The sequence below is a fragment of the Marmota monax genome, unplaced genomic scaffold (genome assembly GCF_021218885.2).
Source record: "Marmota monax isolate L192 unplaced genomic scaffold, Marmota_monax_Labrador192_F-V1.1 WCK01_AAM20220418_F8-fsc00344, whole genome shotgun sequence".
NCBI classification, from domain to species: Eukaryota; Metazoa; Chordata; class Mammalia; order Rodentia; family Sciuridae; genus Marmota; species Marmota monax.
In genome coordinates, this window is record NW_026692430.1 from 532,538 (window position 1) to 555,416 (window position 22,879).

At 49.5% G+C, this 22,879-nt stretch overlaps 1 protein-coding gene across 2 annotated transcripts in view; it reads right to left on the reverse strand.

Annotated features, from left to right (window-relative positions):
- Positions 1-22,879, reverse strand: part of Scara5 (scavenger receptor class A member 5) — a 106,086-nt gene that overhangs the window by 62,926 nt on the left and 20,281 nt on the right. For both annotated transcript variants that reach the window (XM_046442954.2, XM_046442955.2), the window contains one exon: positions 16,346-16,474. In XM_046442954.2, coding sequence (XP_046298910.1) covers positions 16,346-16,474 — 129 coding nt within the window. The remainder of the gene's footprint in view (positions 1-16,345; positions 16,475-22,879) is intronic.

Below are 22,879 nucleotides of genomic sequence, written 5' to 3' on the forward strand. Positions count from 1 at the left end.
TTAAGAGTTGTTGTTTGATTTTCCCGTGGTATGGAACGATTTGAGGTGTGATGTTGTGACGCATAGAGTATCCCCCCAAAACTTATAAAGTCTCACTGAACAAAGGACCAGGACTCACTCCCTGGGACCGTGTCGGGAACGGTTGTGAGTCCAGGCTCCAGCTTGCAATAAAGACTCTTGTGTGATTGCATCGGATTTGGCTCCTGGAGCTCTACTGGGGTCCCAGGAATCTGGCATAACATTCTGTCTCTCCCAGCAGACAGAGGTCCTAGTGGCCAGAAAGTCCTATTCAACTTTCAAGGGCAAACTAGTTTAAAAATCCATAGGACTAGCAATTCCACTTTTAGGCAGAAATTAATAGCAGAAATTTGAACAGATCATTGTTCAACCAGCAGTAGCCATTACTCACAGCAACCAGAAGGTAGAAGCAACCCAAGTGTCCATGGACAGATGAGTCGATATGCAGAGTGTGGTCTATATAGGGAAGGACATTCTGGCACATGCTACAACACAGACCTCAAAGTTGAAATTCCAAATGAAATCAGCCAGTTACAAAAGCACAAATACTGTGTGATCCCACTCACCATCAGGTACTTAAAACGGTCACATTTCTCAAAGAAACAGAAAGTAGAATAGGGGTAGTCAGGGACTGGAGAAGAGGGAATGGGAAATTTGTGCTGAATGGGTGAGAGCTTCACCTTAGGGAAGATGACCGGGTTGGGAGCTGGGGGTGGCAATGTTGGCAGCCCCATGTGAATGGGCTTAGGGCTACTGAACTGCACACTAACAATGGTTAAAGTGGTAAATTTTATGTTGTGCATTTTAACACAATAAAACCATTCCAAAGGGTAATTTAAGAGGCAGCAGTGTGGGTGGGGTGGGGGTGGGAAGATGGACTAAGCCTGGGCTGGGTCTCCGGCTTCACCCCAGGGGGGATGGTGGCGACTTAGGGGAGGGTCTGTCTGGATCCAAACAGGCAAGCGCTCCAGGCAAGCAATTACTCAGACTCAGCCCAGTCCCACCCAGGCCTAGAGGATGGCTGCTCCAACTGGGAGTGACAGAGCAGCCCAGCTCAGCTTTCACAATTGAAGTCTCAGGACCTGGCCTGGAGCCCGGGGGGCTGGAGTCTTCTTTCTCCTCCCCCCTCGTCTTCTCTACCATTAAATAAAAAGGTGGAGGGGACAGAGCTGGGCCTGCTCTGTGGGCAGGTCTGGGCTGCGGGCTAGCCTCTGCCCACTAGCCCACAGGGATGGTATGAAGGGCACAGCATGAGCACCACGTGTTTGGGGTTTGTGTGGCTGGGGACTTGAGAGCGCCTCAGACTGGCCATTCCCATGGGGCCTGGTGGGTACATTCCCGATCCCTCTCCTAGGAAGAAAAACAAACAGCTGAGAGCAGGCCGCTGCAGCTGTGGGATGCGTTCCAAGACCGAAAGGGGGAAAAGAACGATTCCAGCCCCCAAAGCCTAGTTAAATTGAAAGCAATGGGCTACAGGAGGGAATGGGAACTCTTCCATAAGCCCGTTTTATCAAGGAAATTTAAAAATCCGTCCTTGAGAGTTCATGCATTTCGCTTCGTGATTTGCAATGCGATGCCCCAGCCTGTGCCTAACGCAGACCTTATAACCCCCACCCCCCCAGGCCAGGCTGTGTGAGCCAAGCTGAATTGGCTTGGGACTGACTTCCTTGGAGAAAATTGCCCTCTGGTTCCTCACTTCTGGGTGCCTCAGTTTCCCTGTCTGCTTCTTGCCAAGGAGCCAGTGGGGCAGTGGACAGCCCAGTGGGTGATTGTGTGCCTGGCTCAGGCTCCAGGTTAGCTGACCTGCGTTCCCTCTGGGAGGCCAGGTGGAAATCATGTGGGGCAAAGGTTTGTGGGACAAGCTCTTGACTAGGAAAACAGTAAACCCCAGCCCTGACCCTAACTACCATTTAAATTTGATAAGCACCTACATATTTTGTACTCTGAGAACTAGAAACCTCACTGGACCTCAGTGTTTTCATCTGTAAATGGGGATAATGGCCTCATAGTTGCAGGTCTCATGGTATTGGGAGGACAAAGTGAGTTATTTTATGTGAAATACAATTACTATAACAACACAGTGGCAGAGTTGGTGCTGGTTGGCAGCTGCCAAATGTGGAAGGTCGGGGTGTTTGCGGTGCTATAAATTGGGCAGCTTGCACATCAGGCTAACGTTGCCAAATAGCTTCTCCAAGGAAGGCAAGAGAAGTAGGGATTAGCAGTAGCACATCCTTCACCTCCACCCGACCTCCTCCCCCCATAACCAGATGTCAGGGATTTTCCAGTGGAATCCGTTATGACCGTGGTGACTGGAGCCAGGTGGAAACCCTGACAGTGTTTGGGGGTTGAGACCCCCATACAGTCTGTCTGCACGTGGAAATACTGTGCACTGGAGTCTGGCTCTGAAGAGGGCCTGGGGGCTGTGGGCACTGCCAGAGACCAGCCCGCCCGCTCTCTAGAGAGAGAGCACCAGGAGAGAGCGGGCACGCTGGTCTCTGGCAGTGCCCGCAAGTCCTGAGCAGAGAGGCTGGGAGGTGGTGAGCATGTTCCAGACATCATCGTTCCTCCCTTGGGCACTGAGCTGAGAGCCCTGAAACGGCCAGAGCAGCGTCACTCAGCGGCCACCTTGGAGCTGAGTGTTGTGGCCAGCGGAGGTCCAAGATTACCAACGAGAGGAAAGGGCTTAGCACATCCTCTCTGCCAACTGGAGGGCAGCCCCAGGGGCTGAGGCAGTGACACCAACATATTCACCGTCATTAAATCTCCCGTGCCTGGGCTTGGAGCAGAGCCAGGCCTCATAGGTGCCAGGAACCCAGACTCCTACCCAGAAACTGGTCCAGACCCTGCCTCGTGGGGAGTACCTCCCTGCCCCTGTGCAGACCTGCAACACCGTGGGCCCTACACTCACACCCAGGGACACCCCTGCCTGCATGTCCAACTTCTACCCCCAAGTTCTACTGAAAGGGCTCCCCCTTCACCACCCTCCAGCCAGCCATGTGGTTCACCCTCAGCAGACCAGAGGCCCTGGAAGAAAGCTGACCTTCAGGGAAGGAAATTGCATAGTCCCAGGCCCCTGGAGCGTGCTCTAGAAGAAGGAGACATGGGCTCCAGGCAGGCATGTTCTAGCCTCACCTTGTGGGTTGGACTTTGGCCAGATAAAAAACAGAACGGGCCCTCTAATGTGTGGGGGACCAGGGTGGGGACTCTAGTCCATGGGGCTGGTCTCAGAGTGATGCTGACCTTGTCCATCCTCAGCAATGCCCAGGAACCCAATGGCCATGTTACACTTGGAATATGTGTTCACAGACATTGTCTATGCCCTCTCAGTCAATCCACATAAGCCATTATAAAATGCCTATTGAGTGCTCAGTTCTATGAGCAAAAAAACAGATGATTGTGAAGTAAGCAGTTTTTTATGAACACTGCACCAAGAATTGCCATTAAATATATTGGGACTCAACCCCTTTCTGAGAGGGATGGCAGGTGCTTAAATACAGAGTCTCCTTCAGGGATTGCCACAGGACTCCTAGGAGGCATTAGGATCCCCTTTACGGATAGAGAAACTGAAGCTCTCAGAGCTTCAGTCATTTGCCCAGAGTCACAGAAAAATAGGAACAGAATGGGATCAGAACCCGTGTCTGCAGGACTCCCAAAGCTAGTTCATGTGGCTGGTACGAGGTCTTTGTGGGGGTCCCAGCTTAGCGGGGTCAGACCTAGAACACCTGGCCTCCATACAACGCAGGACAGGAGCCACTGAACGTCCACAAAGGGGAACAGTGGGAAAGGGGCAAAGCCTGGTCCACCAGCCTGGAGACCTGTCCTCCTGGGGCAGCCATGGATTTGCCCCCAACCACATGGTAAGGCAGAAGGTGGAGCCCACTCTAGAAGAGGAGGGTGCCCCGCCAGACCACCTGGAGGGCTGGAAAGTCAGCAGAGCTGGGGAAGTGTCTCCTGCAGCCATGGGAGGGAGCCAAGGCCTGCTCTCTCACAGCAGGGAGGCTCCCCAGACTCAGCTGGAAGAAAGGGGTCTAGGATGCTTCTTATCCTTTCAGCTCTTCACGAGGAATGACTTCACGTGGACTTCCATGCCCTGGTGTGCCAGGTCAAATGGTGACACACCTCCAAGTTCATGTCCACCCAGAACCCCGAATGTCATGACGGTACTTGAAAACAGGGTCTTTGTGAATGTGATCAAGATGAGATCATCCTACATTAAGGTGGGCCCTAAATCCAACGTGACCAGTGTCCGTACAGGAAGAGGGTAAGTGGACAGAGACACAGACAAGGAAGAGGACCACACGAATATGGAAGCAGAGATTATGATGAGGCTGCTACAAGCCAAGACATGTTGGGGACAGTCAGTCCCACCAGGAGCTGGAAAACACAAAGGATTCTTCCCCGGAAACTCCAGAGGGAAGGTGGCTTTGCCAGCACCTTGATCTTGAACTTTTGGCCTCAGAGCCATGAGAAAATGAACTTTTGTTAAACTACCCAGTTCACGACACTTGATTATAGCAGCCCTTGGAGACTGACATGCCTGGGAGTCATTTCTGATCAACTCCCATTTGGAGCACAAGGGTTTGGGTACAGATGTGCGTTTCTGTGGGTCAGGTCCCTGCAAAAGTCATGGACAGGGCCCTCTCTGCTTCTGCTGCCACCGTCTAAGGCCAAGGATGCATCTTTTCCCATGTCCCTGAGAAATACTGCTACCTACCCTACTTCCCACAGGGAACAAGACCTTTCTTATGGGCCATGTGCGCATATTCAGACAAAATAATTTAAAAACTCTGCTGTTCCATATCATATAAAGTGCAGCAAAACACTGAGGCATGGAATGGATTTTTTCCCCTTGTCCCTTCGCCCTTTTTTAGACATGACACACAACGACTCCTTTTGGGACTAGACACAGTCCCGGCTAGAATAACAGGTGGGGACCCTGTCATAAGCCACAAAGAGAAAGAAAGGGGACAGGAACCCTTCAACACAGAGTATAAGTAGAGCACAGGGGCTTAAATATGTCGTCTCATTCGGGTGGCAGCAGGTCACATTTGCAGGATGAAGTCCGATGTACTTGGATGCCTGACCCGGAAGCAGAACCCAGCACTGATCTTCTTCACCTCGTTCTCTCTCTACAATGGAATCCAGGGGCAACTAATGGCTCAAGGCTGACAACTGGGGCCAAAGGCTAAGAGGAAGAAGTAGGAGCGGGGAGTCATCATGGGCAGCTCTTTAGAAGGTGTTGCCTGCACAGAAAGAAAATGCGGGAGGTGTCCAACTGCGGCAGCAGATTCACGTTAGGAGACTCGGGGATGGAATCGCTGAGGTGTGCCTCTCAGGTGGGAGGAGGCGCCTTAGAAAAGCAGGTGAGAGGGAAACTGGGACCTGGGAATCATGCTCCCAGAGAAGATAGAGATAATTTTAAAAATTAGCAAAACAATAGACTTTAGCACCTAGGGAGGCTCCAGGAAGCCTGTGTCTGGGGACCCTCAAGGAAGACGTGCGCTGCTGGGGTCCTGGAGCCTGGAGCTTCTCGCCCCTGGCCTGGGCCCCATGTACAGAGGGACGACAGCCCTCAGGACCAAGGCTCCTATTTACAATGCTCCTCTTCCTTGCCTCTGCCCTCCCCTGCACTTTCAGGCTGTGGCTCTTTCCAGGAGCCTCTGCTGGCCAAAGACCTTTAGCCAGGTAGCGGCAGCACCTGGACAGAGGCTAGAAGAGACCCGCCTGCCCACTTGGGGGCTGCCAGGCTGCCCTCCCCCAGGACAGCAGAAACTCCTCTGGGTTGAAGAATGAGTCCTATGGCTATTAATAGCACAAATATTAGAGGAACTTGAAAGAGAAAAATATATCCCGCAAGCCTCCCACCCAGCTGGCCACGGTTGTTTTCACTTCTCCAAGTTCTCATCCCCTCTTTGGCCTTTTGTATGCATATCTGCATGATGGCCTCATGGTGTATGCACCCAAGAGGTCTCTTTTGCCCTTAACATGAGCTCTCCTGTGGTGCTCCTACTTATCATTTGAAATGGCTGTGTAATATTCTTTTTGTGTTAATTTAGTTTTTAAAATCCCCAAAGGCTGGACATTTAGGGTTTTTCCAGTTTTCAGTGATTATGAATAATGTTCCAAAGAGCTCTGTACATATGCCATTGGCCTTCTTTGTCATTGTTTCCTAGAGACAAGTAGACTGGGATTTCAGAGCCAAAGGGAATAAACTGCTTCCAGAGACCCTGAAAGCACACTGACTCCTGCAGGAAATCACCCTTTGGTCCCTGCCGTGGCGGGCGGTCAGGAGCAGGTGCTGATGGGTTTTAAGAATGCCTTTCCTTGAGCCCTCCAGGAAAGATGCAGCTTTAAAAAACTCTGGCAGACACTGTACTGGAAGGGTTTGGCAGCGGTTTGACCAGATCTCACGGTTTTGACAACAGCAGGAGTCCAGGGAAGCCTAAGAGCCTTCAGACCATGCTGGCCTGCCCACTGAGAGGGCAACTGGAGCAAAGGAAGATTCCCTCCTGTCTCAAGGGCTTCTCAGAGATGGAAGGTGTGGGATGGATCTGGACATTGTCCTTACAAAACCAAACATGTCATCTCCCTGGAGGCCACAGCTCCGGGCCACTAGTCTCTTCTGGAACCAGAGAGACTAGGAAGAGTTACTGCCCACCACTACTACCAAAACCACCACCACCAACACTAACACCATCACCCACTAATGCCACCACTACCAACAACAACCATGTCATCACCCCTACTAACACAACCACTAACTCCATCACCACCAACAATACAAATACCACCACCACCAACAACAACACGAATAACACCACCACAATTAGCACCAATATCAACACCAGCATCACCAACAACATCAACAACAATGTCAACACCACAAGCAACAACACCATCACCAACAACACTACCAACACTCACAATACCAACACCAACACCATCACTAGCACATCCCTCACCACCACTACCAGTGCCAACAGCATGACCAATTCCACAGCATAAACACCACCACCAACAAAAACATCATCACCACCACCACGATACCACCATTTTCAACACCAACACCACCGATAACAACAACGCCATCACTGCCATCACCACCACCACCACCACCACCATCACCACCATCATCACCAACACCACCAATGCTATCAACACCAATAACAAAAACAGCCCTTCAGGCCTGAGACTATGGGTTATATGAGAAATCTTCTGCTTCCCTCTCCTCTTTCCTGGGTCCTCCCACCAAATACCAAGATGTATTTATACTAGAAAGTTATCCACTGTTTACCTGAAATTCAAATGTAACTGGGCTTCCTATATTTTTCTTGGCTAATTCTGGCGACCTACATGGGAGCTAACTAAGGGAGCCCAGGCAAGAGATGAGGAGGGCCGTCAGGGCTTGCTGGTGCAGTGGACGTGGAAAGGAGGGGAGGAAAATCTAGAAGCATGGCTTGGTTTTGGATTCATACCCCTGGGTAGATCAGAGTGTCACTTACAGAGATGGAGGAGAAACAGGTCTGGAAGGAAAAATCAACAGCTCTGCTGAGTTTGAGACGCTTCTTAAATAATCAAGTGGGGATGTCACAGGAGGTAATGGAACATGTTAGTCTGGGATCCAGGGAAAAATGTAGAGAGAAGACAGATGGGACTCGATGATGGTCACTGGGAAGAGACCAGCTGGAGACTGTGAGAGGAGGGCGCAGCACAAGGTGAGCTCCTAGTCACTTGAGATGTCAAGTGAGGTGGGTGGGGCAACCAAGGACACCCAGTGAGTTAGATGGGAGCTGCCCGGAGGCCTCAGTACCTCTAACTTGAGGTTTACAGGGAAGCATTTATTGACCCGTTGTTGAAAGTGGGCGGTGTGCAAAGACACTTTACAAGTCATCTCGCTGAGTCTCAGTACCGTTAAGGGATTATTCTTAGTCCCATTTTAACAGTCTTTAAAGATAAGGCTCAGAGAGGCTGAAGTAATTTCCCCAGATCACAGCTCTCAGACAATTGAGCTGAGATTTGAACTCAGGCTTTCCTGGTTCCAAATGTCCATCCCTTGCTGTGTCTTGTTTACTCCATGCCTATCTGCTCTACCAGTTGGCCTGACCTTTATGGCCAGGGCCTCTCCTATTCCTCTTCAGACCTCCCAGTGTCTCACATGGTGCCAAGCACATCATTGGCGCTCTGTCAGTAATGTTTTGAATCTGGTGCCCTTGGGTGGGGTCAGCCAGGCATGATGCCTGCAGGATTGTCACAGAAATTCCAAGATTTTCTTACTCCTTTTCTCCAAAAGGGTGGAAAACAAGGGCATGCTAGTTGATCTGCTTCCATCTCGGTCCAAATGCAGAGCCCCGGTGGTTGGCAAAATCTCCTCGCAGCCTGGGCATGCCCAGCAGAAGGCGGTAGAAGGAGAAAGTTGGTTGAGAAGGTACAGAAGCTGCGCCATGAAGGAGGAGGGCAAAGCTGGGAAAGGAGAAGGCGCTCCCCAGCCCCCACCCTCTCCCTTTGTTCAGGGAGGAGGGTTCCTCGTCCTCGCCAGTTCCGCGTGCTGTGCAGGGCTCTCCAGCATGTTCCTATCAGGGCTCCGGGACAGAAATCAGAGCACCTGACGAGTCTCCCTGGACACAGTCCAATGGAGCAAGGTGAGGTGAGGGCTGGATCGTCCCTGGCTATACTCACCCGACAGACACCAGCGCACGCCAAGCATATTCCAGGCAATTACATGGTGATCAGTGGCATCCTGCCCCGCCCCTGCGAGTGGGTAGGCAATCCCGTCCACTTTGTAGATGAGGACATTGAGGATCCGACAGCTAGAATAACCTGCCCAAGGTCACACAGTCAGGGGCACAGCCGAGGTTTGTACCCTGGTAGTCTGACTCCAGCACCTGTGCACTTCAGCACTGGGCAACAGATCCAGCCTCAGACCAGGAGATTCGGGTGAGAGAAGATCCACGTTCATGTAGCCAGAAGACCCAACCCACAGCTGGGGGAGCAAAACTCACCAGCTCCTCTGGGGTCTGTTTCCTCCCTTAGAAAATGAACTATCTTCTGAATTTCTTAGATTATTGTAAGGATTAGGTGACAGAATGTACGTAAAAATCTTTGAAAACTATGAAGCCCAAAATGCAGGGATCAGCTGAGCCTAGCACAGGGTTGGCCAACTTTTTCTGTAAAGGGGCAGGTGGTAGCTATCTCAGGCTCTGCAGGCCTTGTTGACTATCATCACTGAGCACCACAGTGGCACAAAAGCAGCCACAGAGACTATGTAAATGAATGAGTGTGGCTGTGTTCCAATAAAACTTTACTTACAAACGTGGAGGTCCGAGTTGGCCCTTTGACTCCAGCAGAATGTGGCTGAGACCTGTCCTCTGCCTTTTCCTCTCTAATGACCGTAAGTACCAATGTGGCTGAGACCAGAGGGTACAACGACCTCATTCACAGGCAGCATGTCGGCTGCCTCTGTCCTCTGCTTTTCTCACTGTGGGGGACTTCAGGGCCATCCAGCCTGATGCAGGAATCTTTTGTGGGGAAAGCCAAGGTGGCAGAGTTCTCCTGGCCCTTCTTCTCCCACGCCCTAAGGTGAGAGTGGGGTACCTTCTGCTAGGAGCTCTGACAGTGTAGGGAGCCCATAGAGTCGGGAGGACACAGGCGAGGCAGTGAGTCTCAGTTCAAGGAAGAGGTTGTAAGGATCCCAGACGTGACCCCGCCTCACCTCCTAGGACTTGGCCCTCGCAGGGTAAAGGACTGGCATGCATTTGTGAGCCCCGGGTCACGTCCTCCTGGGAACTGGACACGTGGCAGCAGGCTAGGGATGGGGACTAGGTTGAGGCTCTGGCTCAGACATGACCGATGGCTGATGGCACCAGGCTGAAAGGGAAAACTAAATGATGAATGTCAGCCTCCAGAGTCAAGTGGATCCAATCGCCTGCAATACTTGGCAGGAGCCAGCGTGATGACATTCCACTGGGAGGACTGACAACATCTGCATTTAAGCTGAAGCAACAATGAAACCCACAAAGCCGATTGATTGCACTGGCCCGGAATGGGCAGCCCTCAGTGTCCTCAGAAAGATACCTGGGGCTGGGGAGGAAGGGGATGGATGTGACCTTTATGGGTTGAGGGGGGATTCCTGCTGTGGATGCGGTGAAGTGCAGTACTGTGCATCACCTCTGGAGGGCCTCAGGCTAATTTAGGCTGCAGCAACATGGGTAGACCAGATCCCACTCGGCCACAGCCCTCTGCCCTCTGCCCTCTGCCCTCTGAATATCAGTACATTCGTTTGTAAAATAAGCAGGTTGACCAGGATCTAGACACACCACGAGTGATGTCCAATTGTGTTTCCTACTCAAACCTGTCACAGGGTGGGGACAAGATGGCCATTGCTTAGCCCACAACGCAGGCATTGTGCTGGACAGTGAGGGGTATGAGGATGAAGGAGATGGATGCCTCATCATGAAAGCTCTAGCAGACTGGAAGGGGTGCGGCCACCCAAACTGGCTGTTTCAAAACAATGTGGAAGTGAAACGCAAGGCCTCCACTCACAGAGGTCTCCAGACCCGGTCTCAGGGGTGACTACTGTGGGGGGAGGGCCGGCTCTGGGGATTTCAACTCAATGACCAGCACCGTGAGGATGGGGGAAGGCCTTGCTGAGTTGTTCCTGGAACAGGAACTGGAAGCCGTGGGAGGGAGTGAAGGGGGATAAGGAAGACGAGTCCGTCACCCGTCACAGTGGCACAGTCCTCTGGCCAAACAAGAGCTACCTGAAAACAACATCCCTCTGAACATGTTAATAATAATAACATACATGTTGAGCTCCTTTTGTGTGCCAAGGACTTAGAGTCTTCACGGATTAATCCATTTAGTCTTCACATCAGTGCTCTGGGGTGCACCCCCATGTTACAGATGAGGAAACCAGAGGTCTTAGAGGCTACCTCACTTGCCCCAAAATGATAGAGCCTCTGAGACACAGCCTGGGTTTGAACCCAGATATCTGACCTCAAAGCCCACATTCTGAAAGGAACAAAGCTATTCTCGTAAAATTTTTGAAAGACACAGAGAAAAGTAAAACAATCATTTAGCCTGTTGTTTTGTATACTACGACTTGTGACCCATTCATGGATTGTGAAATAAATGGATGGGTTGTGACCATTTGAAAAAAAATAGAGTAGAAAATCATCAGTGGTCATCATAACTCAGTTATTTGAGTTACGATTCCGTGGTGTGTTGTTCAGGGTGTAAAATGTGTCTAGATCCTGGTCAACCTGCTTATTTTACAAACGAATGTACTAATATTCCGATGGAAAAGTGATGTTCCCAAGAGTACAGAGTATTAGCAGATGAGCCGGGATTGAATTTCAGTTTATGTTATCAGGCTTAACTGGCCGCAGAGGAAACCAAGAAAAGGAAAGAGCATGGATACCAATAATAGGCACGACTGGGGTAATGACAGCACTCACAGGCTCCTGCTTCCTCCAGGCTACTGTGGGCAGCCTCTGCTCTGGTTGCTTTAGATATACCAACTCCTTTAACCCTCAGAGCAACCCAGTGAGGCGGGTAGGAGCACCAGTTCCTTCCATTTTCAGATGGGGGGACTCAGGTCCAGAAAGGTCAGGTAACCTGGCCAACGTCACCTAGCTGGTAACGGAGAAGCCAGGGTTTAATGCCACCACAAACTCAGAACATGGAGACAGGGAGGATCAGGTAGTACTTTCCACTGGGACCCATCTGGGTTTTGGGGCCAGCCTGGCACACACTATGGTAAGTGTGTTTACTTAATGAATTGCACGCCTACTTAAGTCCTAGCATGGTGATTCACTGTTCATGTCCTCGAGATGCCTGGTTAAATTGAAATAATCCCAGGTACTTTTCCAAGCTTCCTTATCTCCAACACTCATTTATTCATCCATTCACGTATTTAAAGACACCATGAACTTGAAGAATCAAATAGAACAGGGAGGTTTGCTTTTTTTTAAGACAAAACCTCACAACATCCTTCCTTGTTCCAAAAGGGATCAAGGCGGTTCATAAGGATATGTCGCATACACCAAGGTAGAAGCAGAGGGGGACAAGGGGGGACGAGTAGGGAAACACTGCTGGCACCAGCAATGAGCCTCTCGCGAAAATGTTTTCCCTACAGTCCATGTGCTGGCTACAGGTGGACCACCCATCCATCTCCTGCTTCTCATTTTAATTATCTTTGAATGTTAGGATGGGATGGCAGCTGCCTCCGTCTGTGTTAATTGCCCCCTTGGAAGTAATTTTAATGACTTCAGAGTCACAGCCTCCTCAAAGTGAAAACAAACTAATTGCTTAAAGAAAGCATTCCTCCTTCTGCAACTGAGACAGAAAGTAATTCCTCCTGGGTCCTCTGAAGTCAACATCCTGGGATGTCATGAACAACATCCCCAGCAGCATCCTGAGGATGAGCAAGGACGAACCGTCGGGGGGTTGTTTCTGATCGGAGTGTCCCGATAGGCTGGGGGCACCATGCTCTTATTCCTAAGAAGCAGGATGGAGTCAGAGCTACCGTATAAATAAAGTGGGCTCAGAGCGCTCTGTGGAGTCCAGGGACTCACCTACTTGAAACAAGGTGATCCAAAAAACAAAGGGTCACTTAATTCAAATATCTGGACAAGTCTCCCCCAGGCTGAGGCCTTCCCCAACCTGCCAATCTCAGGAATCAGGCTCTCCTTGGCATAATTTAGCACATAGCACAAGTGACATCACATTACCCGTGTGTGTGTGTGTGTGTGTGTGTGTGTTTATCATTTTAACCCACCCAGTACATCTATCGTATCTCATGACTTTTTATTCCCAGGGTTTTCCCTCGCCCTTTACCCACCAAGTGCACAGGAAGAAAGCAATGACAAAAAAAAAAAAAAAAAGATGGCAATGGTGGGTGCTTGCTGTTCAGAAGGTTGGCCTCAGGTGTGAGAGGACCCCTGTCTCAGCAGGAGCTCTCCCTGGCTCAGGTCCTCTTTGTTGCTATGATTCTATAACATCCCCCAAATCAGCTCCCCAGGTGTTAGCACCTTCCCTTTCTGCCTCCAAATCTGTCAATGGAGTTGCCACTGGGAAGAGGAGGAAGAGGTGTTTCCAGATGACCACAGTTAGTCATAGTCACCATAGTGTTGTCCCAGAATGGTTGTGGGTGAGACGGAGTCTTCCCTCCCTTTACTCTCTCACTGAGACTATCTTGCCTGAAGTGCTCATTGGGAACCTCCTGACCACGTGACCCGCCAGAATCGATTCTCTCGTTCAGGAATTTGAACCCCATTGTCTACAGTGAATCTGGAACAGAACAATAACCCAATAGGGGACTACCAGCCAGATGTTTGACAAAATGCATTGTAGAGATTTCTTTTAAAAAGGAAGTTGGAAGTAGAAGAATCAACCACAGTAGTGTCCTCAGAGATCCTGGAAGGCTGTGAATTGAGGCAATGGCACCCAGTATTTGGGAATATCAGAGGGTAGTTCCTGGGAAGATGCTGGTCAGGAATGGGTGGTTGGATAGAAAGCAGAAGGTTCAACTGGGAGCGTACCTGGGTGATGGCTGGATTAATCTCTGACTGTTGCATAAACACAAGGTATAGTATTTGCCTTTTATTTTGAATATTTGAGCAAGGGTATGACTTGTGAGAAGTCTATGGGGAGTTTATAAAAGTAATATTTTAGCATAATGAGATTATGGTTTTGTAATATTGAATACAAGTATTGGCACTCCAGTGAGATATGGCCAGCCAGGTATTCCAACATGGCACTTGTTACAGGGGATAATTCTTTCATCCGGTTGGAGGGTGTATGAGATTTGTGTCGACAAGGAGGTTTTGAAGATCAAGAGTGGTTCAAATAGACGTCCTGGGCAAGGATTTCTCCAAGAAGCAGAAGCTCCCATAGCAAGACCCCAACAGAAGACCAAGCAAGCTCTGATTCACACTGACCCATGTGACCCTCTCCGCCATATTAGCATTTGCTGAAAAGGGAGTATCACTGAAGGCCTTCAGTCGGGTCATCTGAAGAAGCCCCCCTAGATCAGGCAGAGCCTCCTGAAGGAACACAGACTTGCCCACCGCGTCCCCCTCCCTATGACAGAGGGAGCCATGGATCGTACTCTTCACTGGCACCTTCCCCAGGCCTCTCCCAGAGGATTTTTCAGACAGGAACCTGGGGAGGTGACAGTGGCCCACACCCAGAGCCAAGAGATGAAGCATGACACTCTGCTTCTTCAGTCCAACCCCCTCAACATTCTCATTCCACACCGGCCACATGGAGCCCTAGAGCTTTAGGTTTAAAGGTGACCATGATGATCAGAAAATCCTCCCAGGTTTCCACCTGGAACAACTAAGGAAGCGTGGCAACATTTTCATGGGACTAGGAAGTCCTGTTCCACCCTCCTTTCTGAAGATTCCAAGATGTCATCATAAATCCCGTTCGACTTCCAAGCCAGGGGAAAGCCTTTCTGCGTCAAGCTGGACAGAACAACTGCTTAGCAAAGTTCCTCTGTTGTGAATGGAAATCTGCCTGCTCACCATGACCACCCGTTGGTCCTGGTTCTACCCTTGGGTCATACAGAACAGTGTCCACCCTTTTCCACATGGCAGCCCTTCAGGCAACAGAAGGGGACGTTCCTCTCCTGCACGTCTTTTTTTTCCCCAGGAGATGATTCCCTATGGGCCCTCCAGGCGTCCAAGACCCAGCCCTGGCCCCACCATCATTGTGCCTGTCCTCTGTACTCCCTTCTGTCACCTGAAAGTTCCTGTTCTGCAGGGCAGTTCTAACACCACAGTCTGGCTTTCCTGCTGGGTTGAAACACTCTCCAAACGTTCCAGAAATTTGTTATGGTCCTGGCAGCCAAACCCACAAAACCCAGATCCCAAGCTCTCACTGAGCAGCCCAAGAACATGTCCAAATCATCCTCTGCCTGGCTTGGCCTATGAGAGATCTTGCTGGACACCATCCTTTGGTCCCTGGGATGAATCATGAGTTTCTCTTGTTGTTGCTGTTGGCTGCCCCCCAGGTCACTGGCTGGTGAGACAGACATCACCCCTGATGCCCTGAGCATGGAGGTCTGAAGGCACAGGTAGCACTGGGCACCCCGTTACCAAGCCCAAGTGAGTAGTCCCACTTGCTGGGACCAGAGAGATCCTGGGCATCTACCTCAGTTCTCCAACAAAGGGTGACCTATAAGGGCTGGACCTCCAGACTCCTGCCCTGGAGTTAACTCAAGGACCCCACCCTCGGCACTGCAAGTCAGCTCTTCCTGGCCAGGAGCCTCACTGGGACCAACCCCACCCTCCTCCACGCAATAGCCTCCTTCCCAGAGTGCATGCCTCCCGGCTTCACCACGGTGCTACTTGTGCCCCATCAGAGGGTCTGTTGTGTTCCACCTTGAGAGGGGACTCTATCTGCCCTGCCTCAGCCTCCAGACTTGAAACTCCTTGAGAGAAACCTCTGGGTCTTATTTAGCTGTGTCCCCAATCCTAGCACAGAGCCTAGCACTGCCATGAGAGACATGTTGGATTGAAATAAAGTGGCTCTGTGTCTCTACTTCATCAAGCTTCTCCAATGAGAAAGATGGGAACTCAGTAGCCCTTCTCTGGAAGGAAACCAGAGGAGACCACCACAGCTTTACTGCTTTCCTGTCTCCATCATGGTGGGACATCCTGTAGGTGATGAACCTGGCTGCTCAAAGCACAAGATCAACAGACCCCCCTCGGTGCCACCACCACCACTACCATGTGGACCCTTCCTAAGTCTATGAGCTCTACTTCACCCTGGCTAGAGAATGGCTCCAAACCCCAGCCCATCAGCTGCCCATCCTGCATAGATATTGAGGAGGAGAGCCTGGCTGCATTGGGACAAACTCATCTCACCCCCAGGAGCTGCAAAGAACAGTGGGTTGACCATGATCTCAATTAGCCTCAACACCCAAGGGGCTTGTGACTATTTCCACGACACTCCAGGACGAGGAGCTAAGAAGATGCTCAGCCTGCTCAGTGCAGACCACACTCCAGAGGTCTAGGAGACCCAGTGTAAAGTAAGGTCTCATGACAGTGCAGCAAGTGTCAGAAGCCACACTGAGCCACCAGACCTCCCCTGCTAGACGCAGAGATTCCACAAGCTCATGTGACACCCGCCAGTTGCTCTCACATGAAGCAAGCAAAGTTATGGAAGGATTCTGCCTGGGTGGAGAGACCAGCTGGCTTCTCCCTCCGTGGTTTCCAGGGTGACACGGACAGCGTTTGGGCTCATGACAGTAGGAATGAGGGACGGAGGCTCCACGTCTCCCTTTCTCATCCTGAAGTCCAGAATTGAAAAGAGCTGCTCTTACCTGCTAAGATGAAGATGCCCACGAGAATCAGGAAGACCAGCAGGTACAGCCCCAGGACAGCATGCTTCAGGGCTGACAGAGAGCCCAGCTGGGTACAACAGCCTCCTGCCCGCCGTTTGTGGCATGGACCTGGACAGTAAGGAAAAGAGGAGGAAGGGGAAAAGACACGTGAAAAACCCCATACGTTTTTTTCTCTGTGGGTCTCATTTCTCACCCATGCACACAGATGTTTCCGTAGCATCCCTTCTGCTCTTTCTGCCCATCTGTCACGCAGTCATCAGTGGGGAGCTTTCTGGAACCATCACAAGACGTTCAGCTTCTAGCTCTCCTCCCACCCTCTGTGGTCATGGACAAACAGGCAGGCATGGCCACAGCCCATGTGCTCACAGAATACACCTCCCTTGAGTCATTGTAAGCAGCAGAAAAACATGGAAAGAGGTTTGGATATGGACCCTCTATCAAGCGTCACTGTCTCTTGTGGTCCAGGGAATACGGAGAGAATTTAAAACAGGACTCGCAAACTCAACTCCATAGTGACCAGGAAGGGATGGGAATGAGGAAAATGGGCCAGTGGGGTTGTGAACAAGCATGCCCCGCTCTGTAAAAGGTTGTCGCCCAGGACTGAGGGCTTACATGTTGCCAGATCCAGAATTTCCAAGATGAGCTAGAAACAAATAGGAGACATCCCCATATTTTTAAAATATTGGCAACTAATTAAAAGCCAATAACACTGGGAAGTTAAATAAACACATTGGCAAGCCAGACCTGACCACCACCAACTGGATTTGATTTACTGGATGGAAAGCTTAGGAACCTCACCCTGTTCCCCAAATGGAACAGTGAAATATCGTTGCTGTAGTAGACCTTATAGACCATGTGTCCAACCCTGATCTTTGACTTACAGATGAAGAATGTCAACTGTAGATAAGGGAGGCTGAGACAGGAGGATCACAAGTTCAAAGCCAGCCTCAGCAACTTAGTGAGGCCCTGAGCAACTTAGTGAGACCCTGTCTCTAGATAAAATATAAAAAAGGGCTGGGAATGAGGCTCAAGGGTAAAGGACCCCTGAGTTCAATCCTCAGTGCCTCCAGCCCCGCAAAATGTCAACTGTTAATTATTGGCAACCCCACTTCAGGATCCAGGAGATCTTTGAGTTGAATTTGTCCCTTGAGGTGAGCTTCTCAGATGGCCCATGCAGAGGCCAGGAAACTGACTCACCTCTACCTGCTATGTCAACTGAAACTGGAAGGGAAGGGATGCTGTCCCATCCTGAGTCCTGCAGTGCTTGAGAGAATCACTGCAGGACGTTTTTCAATGCACACATGCCCCCTATTTGCTGGGAGCCATTAGCCAAGTAGGTATGACAATTTCTTTGCCAGCGTACCCCATGTTGCTTAGTGGAAGGACTCCTGGAAATAGGACATTTTGCAGTGACATTGCAGTTAGGTGACCTTGCTCAAGGACCAGGGCGGATCCGGGATTAGGGTGTTCCCAGTTTAAAATAATCAGGTTTAGGGCGTTCCCAATTTAGGTTCCAGGTTTAAGGTTTAAGATTATTCCTGCTGGGAATAGGGCGTATCCTGCTGCCTGAGTTCCCCTTGAGTTCTCACGGGATTCAGACAGTATTTTTTGGGAGAGAGAAGCCCAGTGGGTGTGGATTTGGGCAGAGAACGTGAACTTAAAAAAACAAACAAACAAAAAAAACTCCCAGCACCTATTACCTATTCCCACCGGCCCCTGTGGAGGGACCGTCCCTACACTGGGAGTGCTGCTAACCAAAGCGCATTGCATGTGAGGAAGGTGTGGAAACGGACGTGTGTTGACAGATCATTGATAGTTAGAATATGTCTTAAGCCAGGTGGCTATGCCTGGAACCCCAGCTAATTGGGAGACTGAAGCAGGAGACATCAGGGCTGGGCTGGCAACATAGCAAGACCTCATCTCTGAAAAAATAAAGTTTGATCCCAGCATCAGATTAGGAGATAGCATCTTTAGCAAGGCATAGCAGCACATGCCCTTGGCCCATCTTCTCAGGAGGCTAAGGCAGGAGGATCTCGAGTTCAAGGCCAGTGTGGGCAACGTATCAAGACCCCATTTGGAAGGAAGAAAGGAAAGAGAAAAGAAAAGAAGGAAGGGAGACAAGAGAAGAGTCTTGAAAGATGGTGTGGCATTTGCAATCTCTTGGTGGGGTTCTATTTTTAAGGAGGTACTTCGAGGAATGTTTTTACCTCTCAGGTATCCTTTGGCCTCAGGAGGTTTTGTTACCATGAGGGAGAGGGTGGTGACTATTGATGGCTGCTGTCATAGGGATCTTAAATGTCCCCAGAGGCCCATGCACTTAAGGCTTGGTCCCCAAGGTAGTGCTATTAGGAAGAGGTGGGTCCTCTAAGAGGTGGCCCTACTGAGAGGTCTTTAGGTGAAAGCCTTGGAGGAGATGTGGGACTCCCTCCGCAGCCTCCTCACCACCTTTTGCTCCCTGGTGGTGAGGTGAGTTGTTTTGCTCGGCCTCCTGCTTCCTGCCATAATGTGCTGCCTCGCCACAGGCCCAAAACCAACGGGGTCGATTGATTGGGATGGAACTTTCAAAATTGTGAGCCAAAATAAACCTTTTCTCTTTTTGAGTAGATTATCTTAGGTATTCGTCATAGTGATGGAAAACCGGCTAACACAATGCCTTCAGGATCCAAACAGCCCTGGACCTCCAAAGGTGCTGTGGCCCGAGGAACATTTTCACTTGTTTACTACATTTTGTTACAAATATTTCTGTTAAAACCACTGAGCGCAACAAATACATCACACATCCACAGAGCACTGGGTGCAGCACGGAGCAAGCAGTCAATAGATACAAATTCAAATAGCATTTTCATCATCCTTAAATGCTGACAGATTTTAAAGAGTCCCCTTGATTGTCCACTAAGACTTGAACAAAGCTAACATTCTAACTCATTCCACATCTCCTTTCCTAGGGCTTTCTATCCCTCTCCATTCATTGGGGCCCGTGGCTGGTTTTCTCCTAAGTACATAGGCATCTGATAGCATTTCTGGGTTTTTGCTTGTGTGTTTTGTTTTGGGTGAAAGCCGCTACCCACCTTCTCAGAGAAAAGTCTTTCTCCCTCAAGAGCCAGAATGGTGGCACAGAGTTGTACAGTGTTACATGAATATTGGCTCTTGTTATCCCAATGGTAGTTCAGCTCTCCTGCTTGGGACACTCCCGTGACTGAGCCTCACTGTGGAATGAGGAGAAGAAAGCCACACAGCCATCGATACTGTTAACTTTGTCATTTGCATGTGTGTTGCTAGCTCACTGAAGGAATGGGTCACGATGCAATGATCTTGCTCTATTTATTTCCCTGTGAAAAGAGAATAGTGCTCTTGCTCTCTACCTGTGATCTCTAATAGTGAGTAGCCTCTTGGGACAGGTCCCTTCATCAACCAACGCAGAGAACACAGACCTTCCTCGGAGAAGACTTAGTCCTTTCAGTAAGACTTGATTATTTTGTATATTAAACAAAGTCTATTTTAAATAGAATATAATAAGGCTTTCGGAGAGTGATTTTCCACAAACAGATAAGCTGAACAAGCATGTTCTGCAAGATGCTTAGAGAATATGATTGAAGGGGAAAAAGACAGAAATTAAGAGCAAGATGAGTCCTATGCTTCCCCAAACACTATGGAGTTGTATTTTTTTTTTTTCTTCAGCAAAATGTTAGCTGGGTAAACCATTCAGATTATTTAAGCTTAGTGGAGGATTAAAAACACAAAACTGATACAATTAGCAAAGCCAGGGCAAAAATCATGCTTACTTTTTGGTTTTTAAAAAATTGAAATGAGTGAGCTATAAGTCATGAGAAGACCTGGGGGGGACCTTAAATTCATATTACTAAGTAAAAGAAGTTAATCTGAAAAAGCTGTGCACCCTGTAATTCCAACCACGCAGCTTTCATGTGGAGGTGATGGAAGATTGGCAGGTGCAGGGGCTGGGGGAGGGGTGAGGAGACAGAGCATGGGAATCTGCAGGGCAGTGGACCTGCTCTGTGTGATACTGTCACAGTGGGTGCACATGCTCTCAGTATGTTTTCCTAGATTCCATGTGTCTATTTAGCATTCAGGAATCACAGGGCCAAACTACTAGCTTGAAGAGCTGGTCCAAGGCCACATCCCCATGCACCTGCATGTCTGACTCTGAGGCACCATGCACATATTTTCCTACCCTAAATCACCCAGGCTCAGCCGGGTTCAGGGTCAAGCCAGCCCAGAATAGCACGATAGCCCAAAGCTGGCCTGCACCATTCACACTAGCCCACCCTGACGTATTGGCTGAGCCCTGCTAACATTCTAGGACACCCCAACACAGACTCTGGCCTTCACCTTACGCCTCCCCCTGCCCAAACCTGGCTTTTCCTCTGTGCCCACACATGATGCACAGTGTGTGTACTTCTCTCTCAAGAAATCTGAGGAGTAGACTCTTCATTCAATGGCATCAGCCTTTCCATATTGACATATAAATTGCATCTGTGTACAATTTTAAAATATGTTATTATACGTCTGTTGAAACTCACAGAATGTCCACCACCAACAGTGAACCCTAATGTGAACTAGGAACATTGGGTGATAATATGTCGGTGGAGGTTTTTCAATCATAACAAATGTACCACTCTGGTGGGGAAATTGGCACTGAGGGAGACTGTGCGTGAGGAACGGGTAGGGGGTGTATGGGAACTCTCTGCACTTTTCATTTATTTTTACTGTAAACCTAAAATAAAATACAGTTTGCTAAAAAAATAAATAAATAAGGTTTATTCCACAATTGCTAAACTATGAAACCGACCTAGGTGCCCTTCAACAGATGAATGGATAAAAAAAAAATTGTGGTATATAATACTCAATAAAAGAAGAACAAAATTATGGTGTTTGCAGGTAAATGGGTGGAACTGGAGAATATTGTTCTAAGCGAAATAAACCAATCTCAAAGAACCAAAGGCCGACTGTTTTCTTGGATATGCAGATACTAATTTACAATAAGGGGCAGGGGAAGAATAGAGGTACTTTGGACTAGACAGAGGGGTGTGAAGGGAGGGGAGGGGCCATGGGGGTAGGAATGATAGTAGAATAAATCAGACATTATTACCCTATGTGCATATATGATTATATGACCTGTAACTCCACATCATGTACAACCAGTTAAATGAGAAGTTATACTCCATTTATATATGATGTGTCAAAATGCATTCTACTGTCATGCATAACTAATCAGAAAAAAATAAAAATCTAAAAAAAAATTTTAAAGTCTATTAAAAATAAAAGTAGAAGCCTTGACTTAGCTTTGTAGAGGTAAAAATAACAAATTCATTCAGTGTCCACTTGCCCTACAGTGACAGCCAGACCTCAAGATGGCTCCCCACAACCCTGCCCTTGTGTAACCTCCAGGGTTGGTTTGTGTGACCAAGAGAATAGAACTTGATGTGTGCCTTCCAAGATGAGACAGAAGAGACTGCTGCTTCCTTCTTGCTCACTCCTCTCTCTCCGGACATGCATTTGGGGGAAGGCCAGCTGCCATGTCACCAACACCCCAGGGAGAGGCCCCTGTCATGGAAACTGAGACCTTCAGCCAACAGCCAGGCGGGTGAACCTGGATGCTCCAGCCCTGCCGGCCCTCATGGGACTGTGCCCCAGCTCAACCTCATGAGGGACCCTGAGCTGGAACTACCCAGCTAAGCTACTCTGGGATTCTTCTCAGATCATATTCTACCTAAGCATATTTTTGAGCAAAAACTTTATCTGAAAAAAAAATCAACACGATTTTGGCTTTCCTTGCATACCCATGAATTCTGCAGAAAACGTGTGAGGAGTAAGTTTCTGTTTTATGCTGTTAGTTTGGGAGTAATTTTGTTATGTGGCAGCAGATCAAAAGGCACTTAAGACAGACACCGGGGAATACAAACCCAGTAGGCTGCTTGAGGGAGCCGAGTCCTTCACCCCTCCTTCCCAGTTCCCAGGCCAGAGCCTGGCACCTGCAGACACTCAGCGAGTGTTTGTTGAAGAGAGGTTCAGCCCTGGTTGCTGTCCTCTGGAAGCTCCCATGGGAGGGGAGGAAGGCGTGTGACCACGGAAGAAGCAGCAGAGATGGTCAGAGCAAGTGCCACCCACATACAGAGGTGGGGATCGCATCTGTGGGGGGAGCCCAGGGTCCATGCAGAGGAAACCACAAGACAGGAGGCTTGAGGGTCAGGCCTTTTGGGAAGCTGAAGTCCTTCCTCTCTGTCTTCTGCCTTATCATCCCATGGGCAGTTATTAATTTTAGAACTATGGCTTTAAGAGGAAAACTTTGTTCCTCCATGTGAGAACAGTTCTGGGGGCAGATTCTGACGGAGCTGCTAGTGATTAAACCTTGTTGTTCACAGGCGGGCACACTCCAGACCAGAGCGGTGGAGAAGACAGGGGAAAATGCTTCCAAGCTCTAGGAGGATCTCGGTGAAGTTTTCCCATCTTGCTGTGGCCTCCAGAAGTGAGGGTGGCCTGTCGGAGATCAGGGGG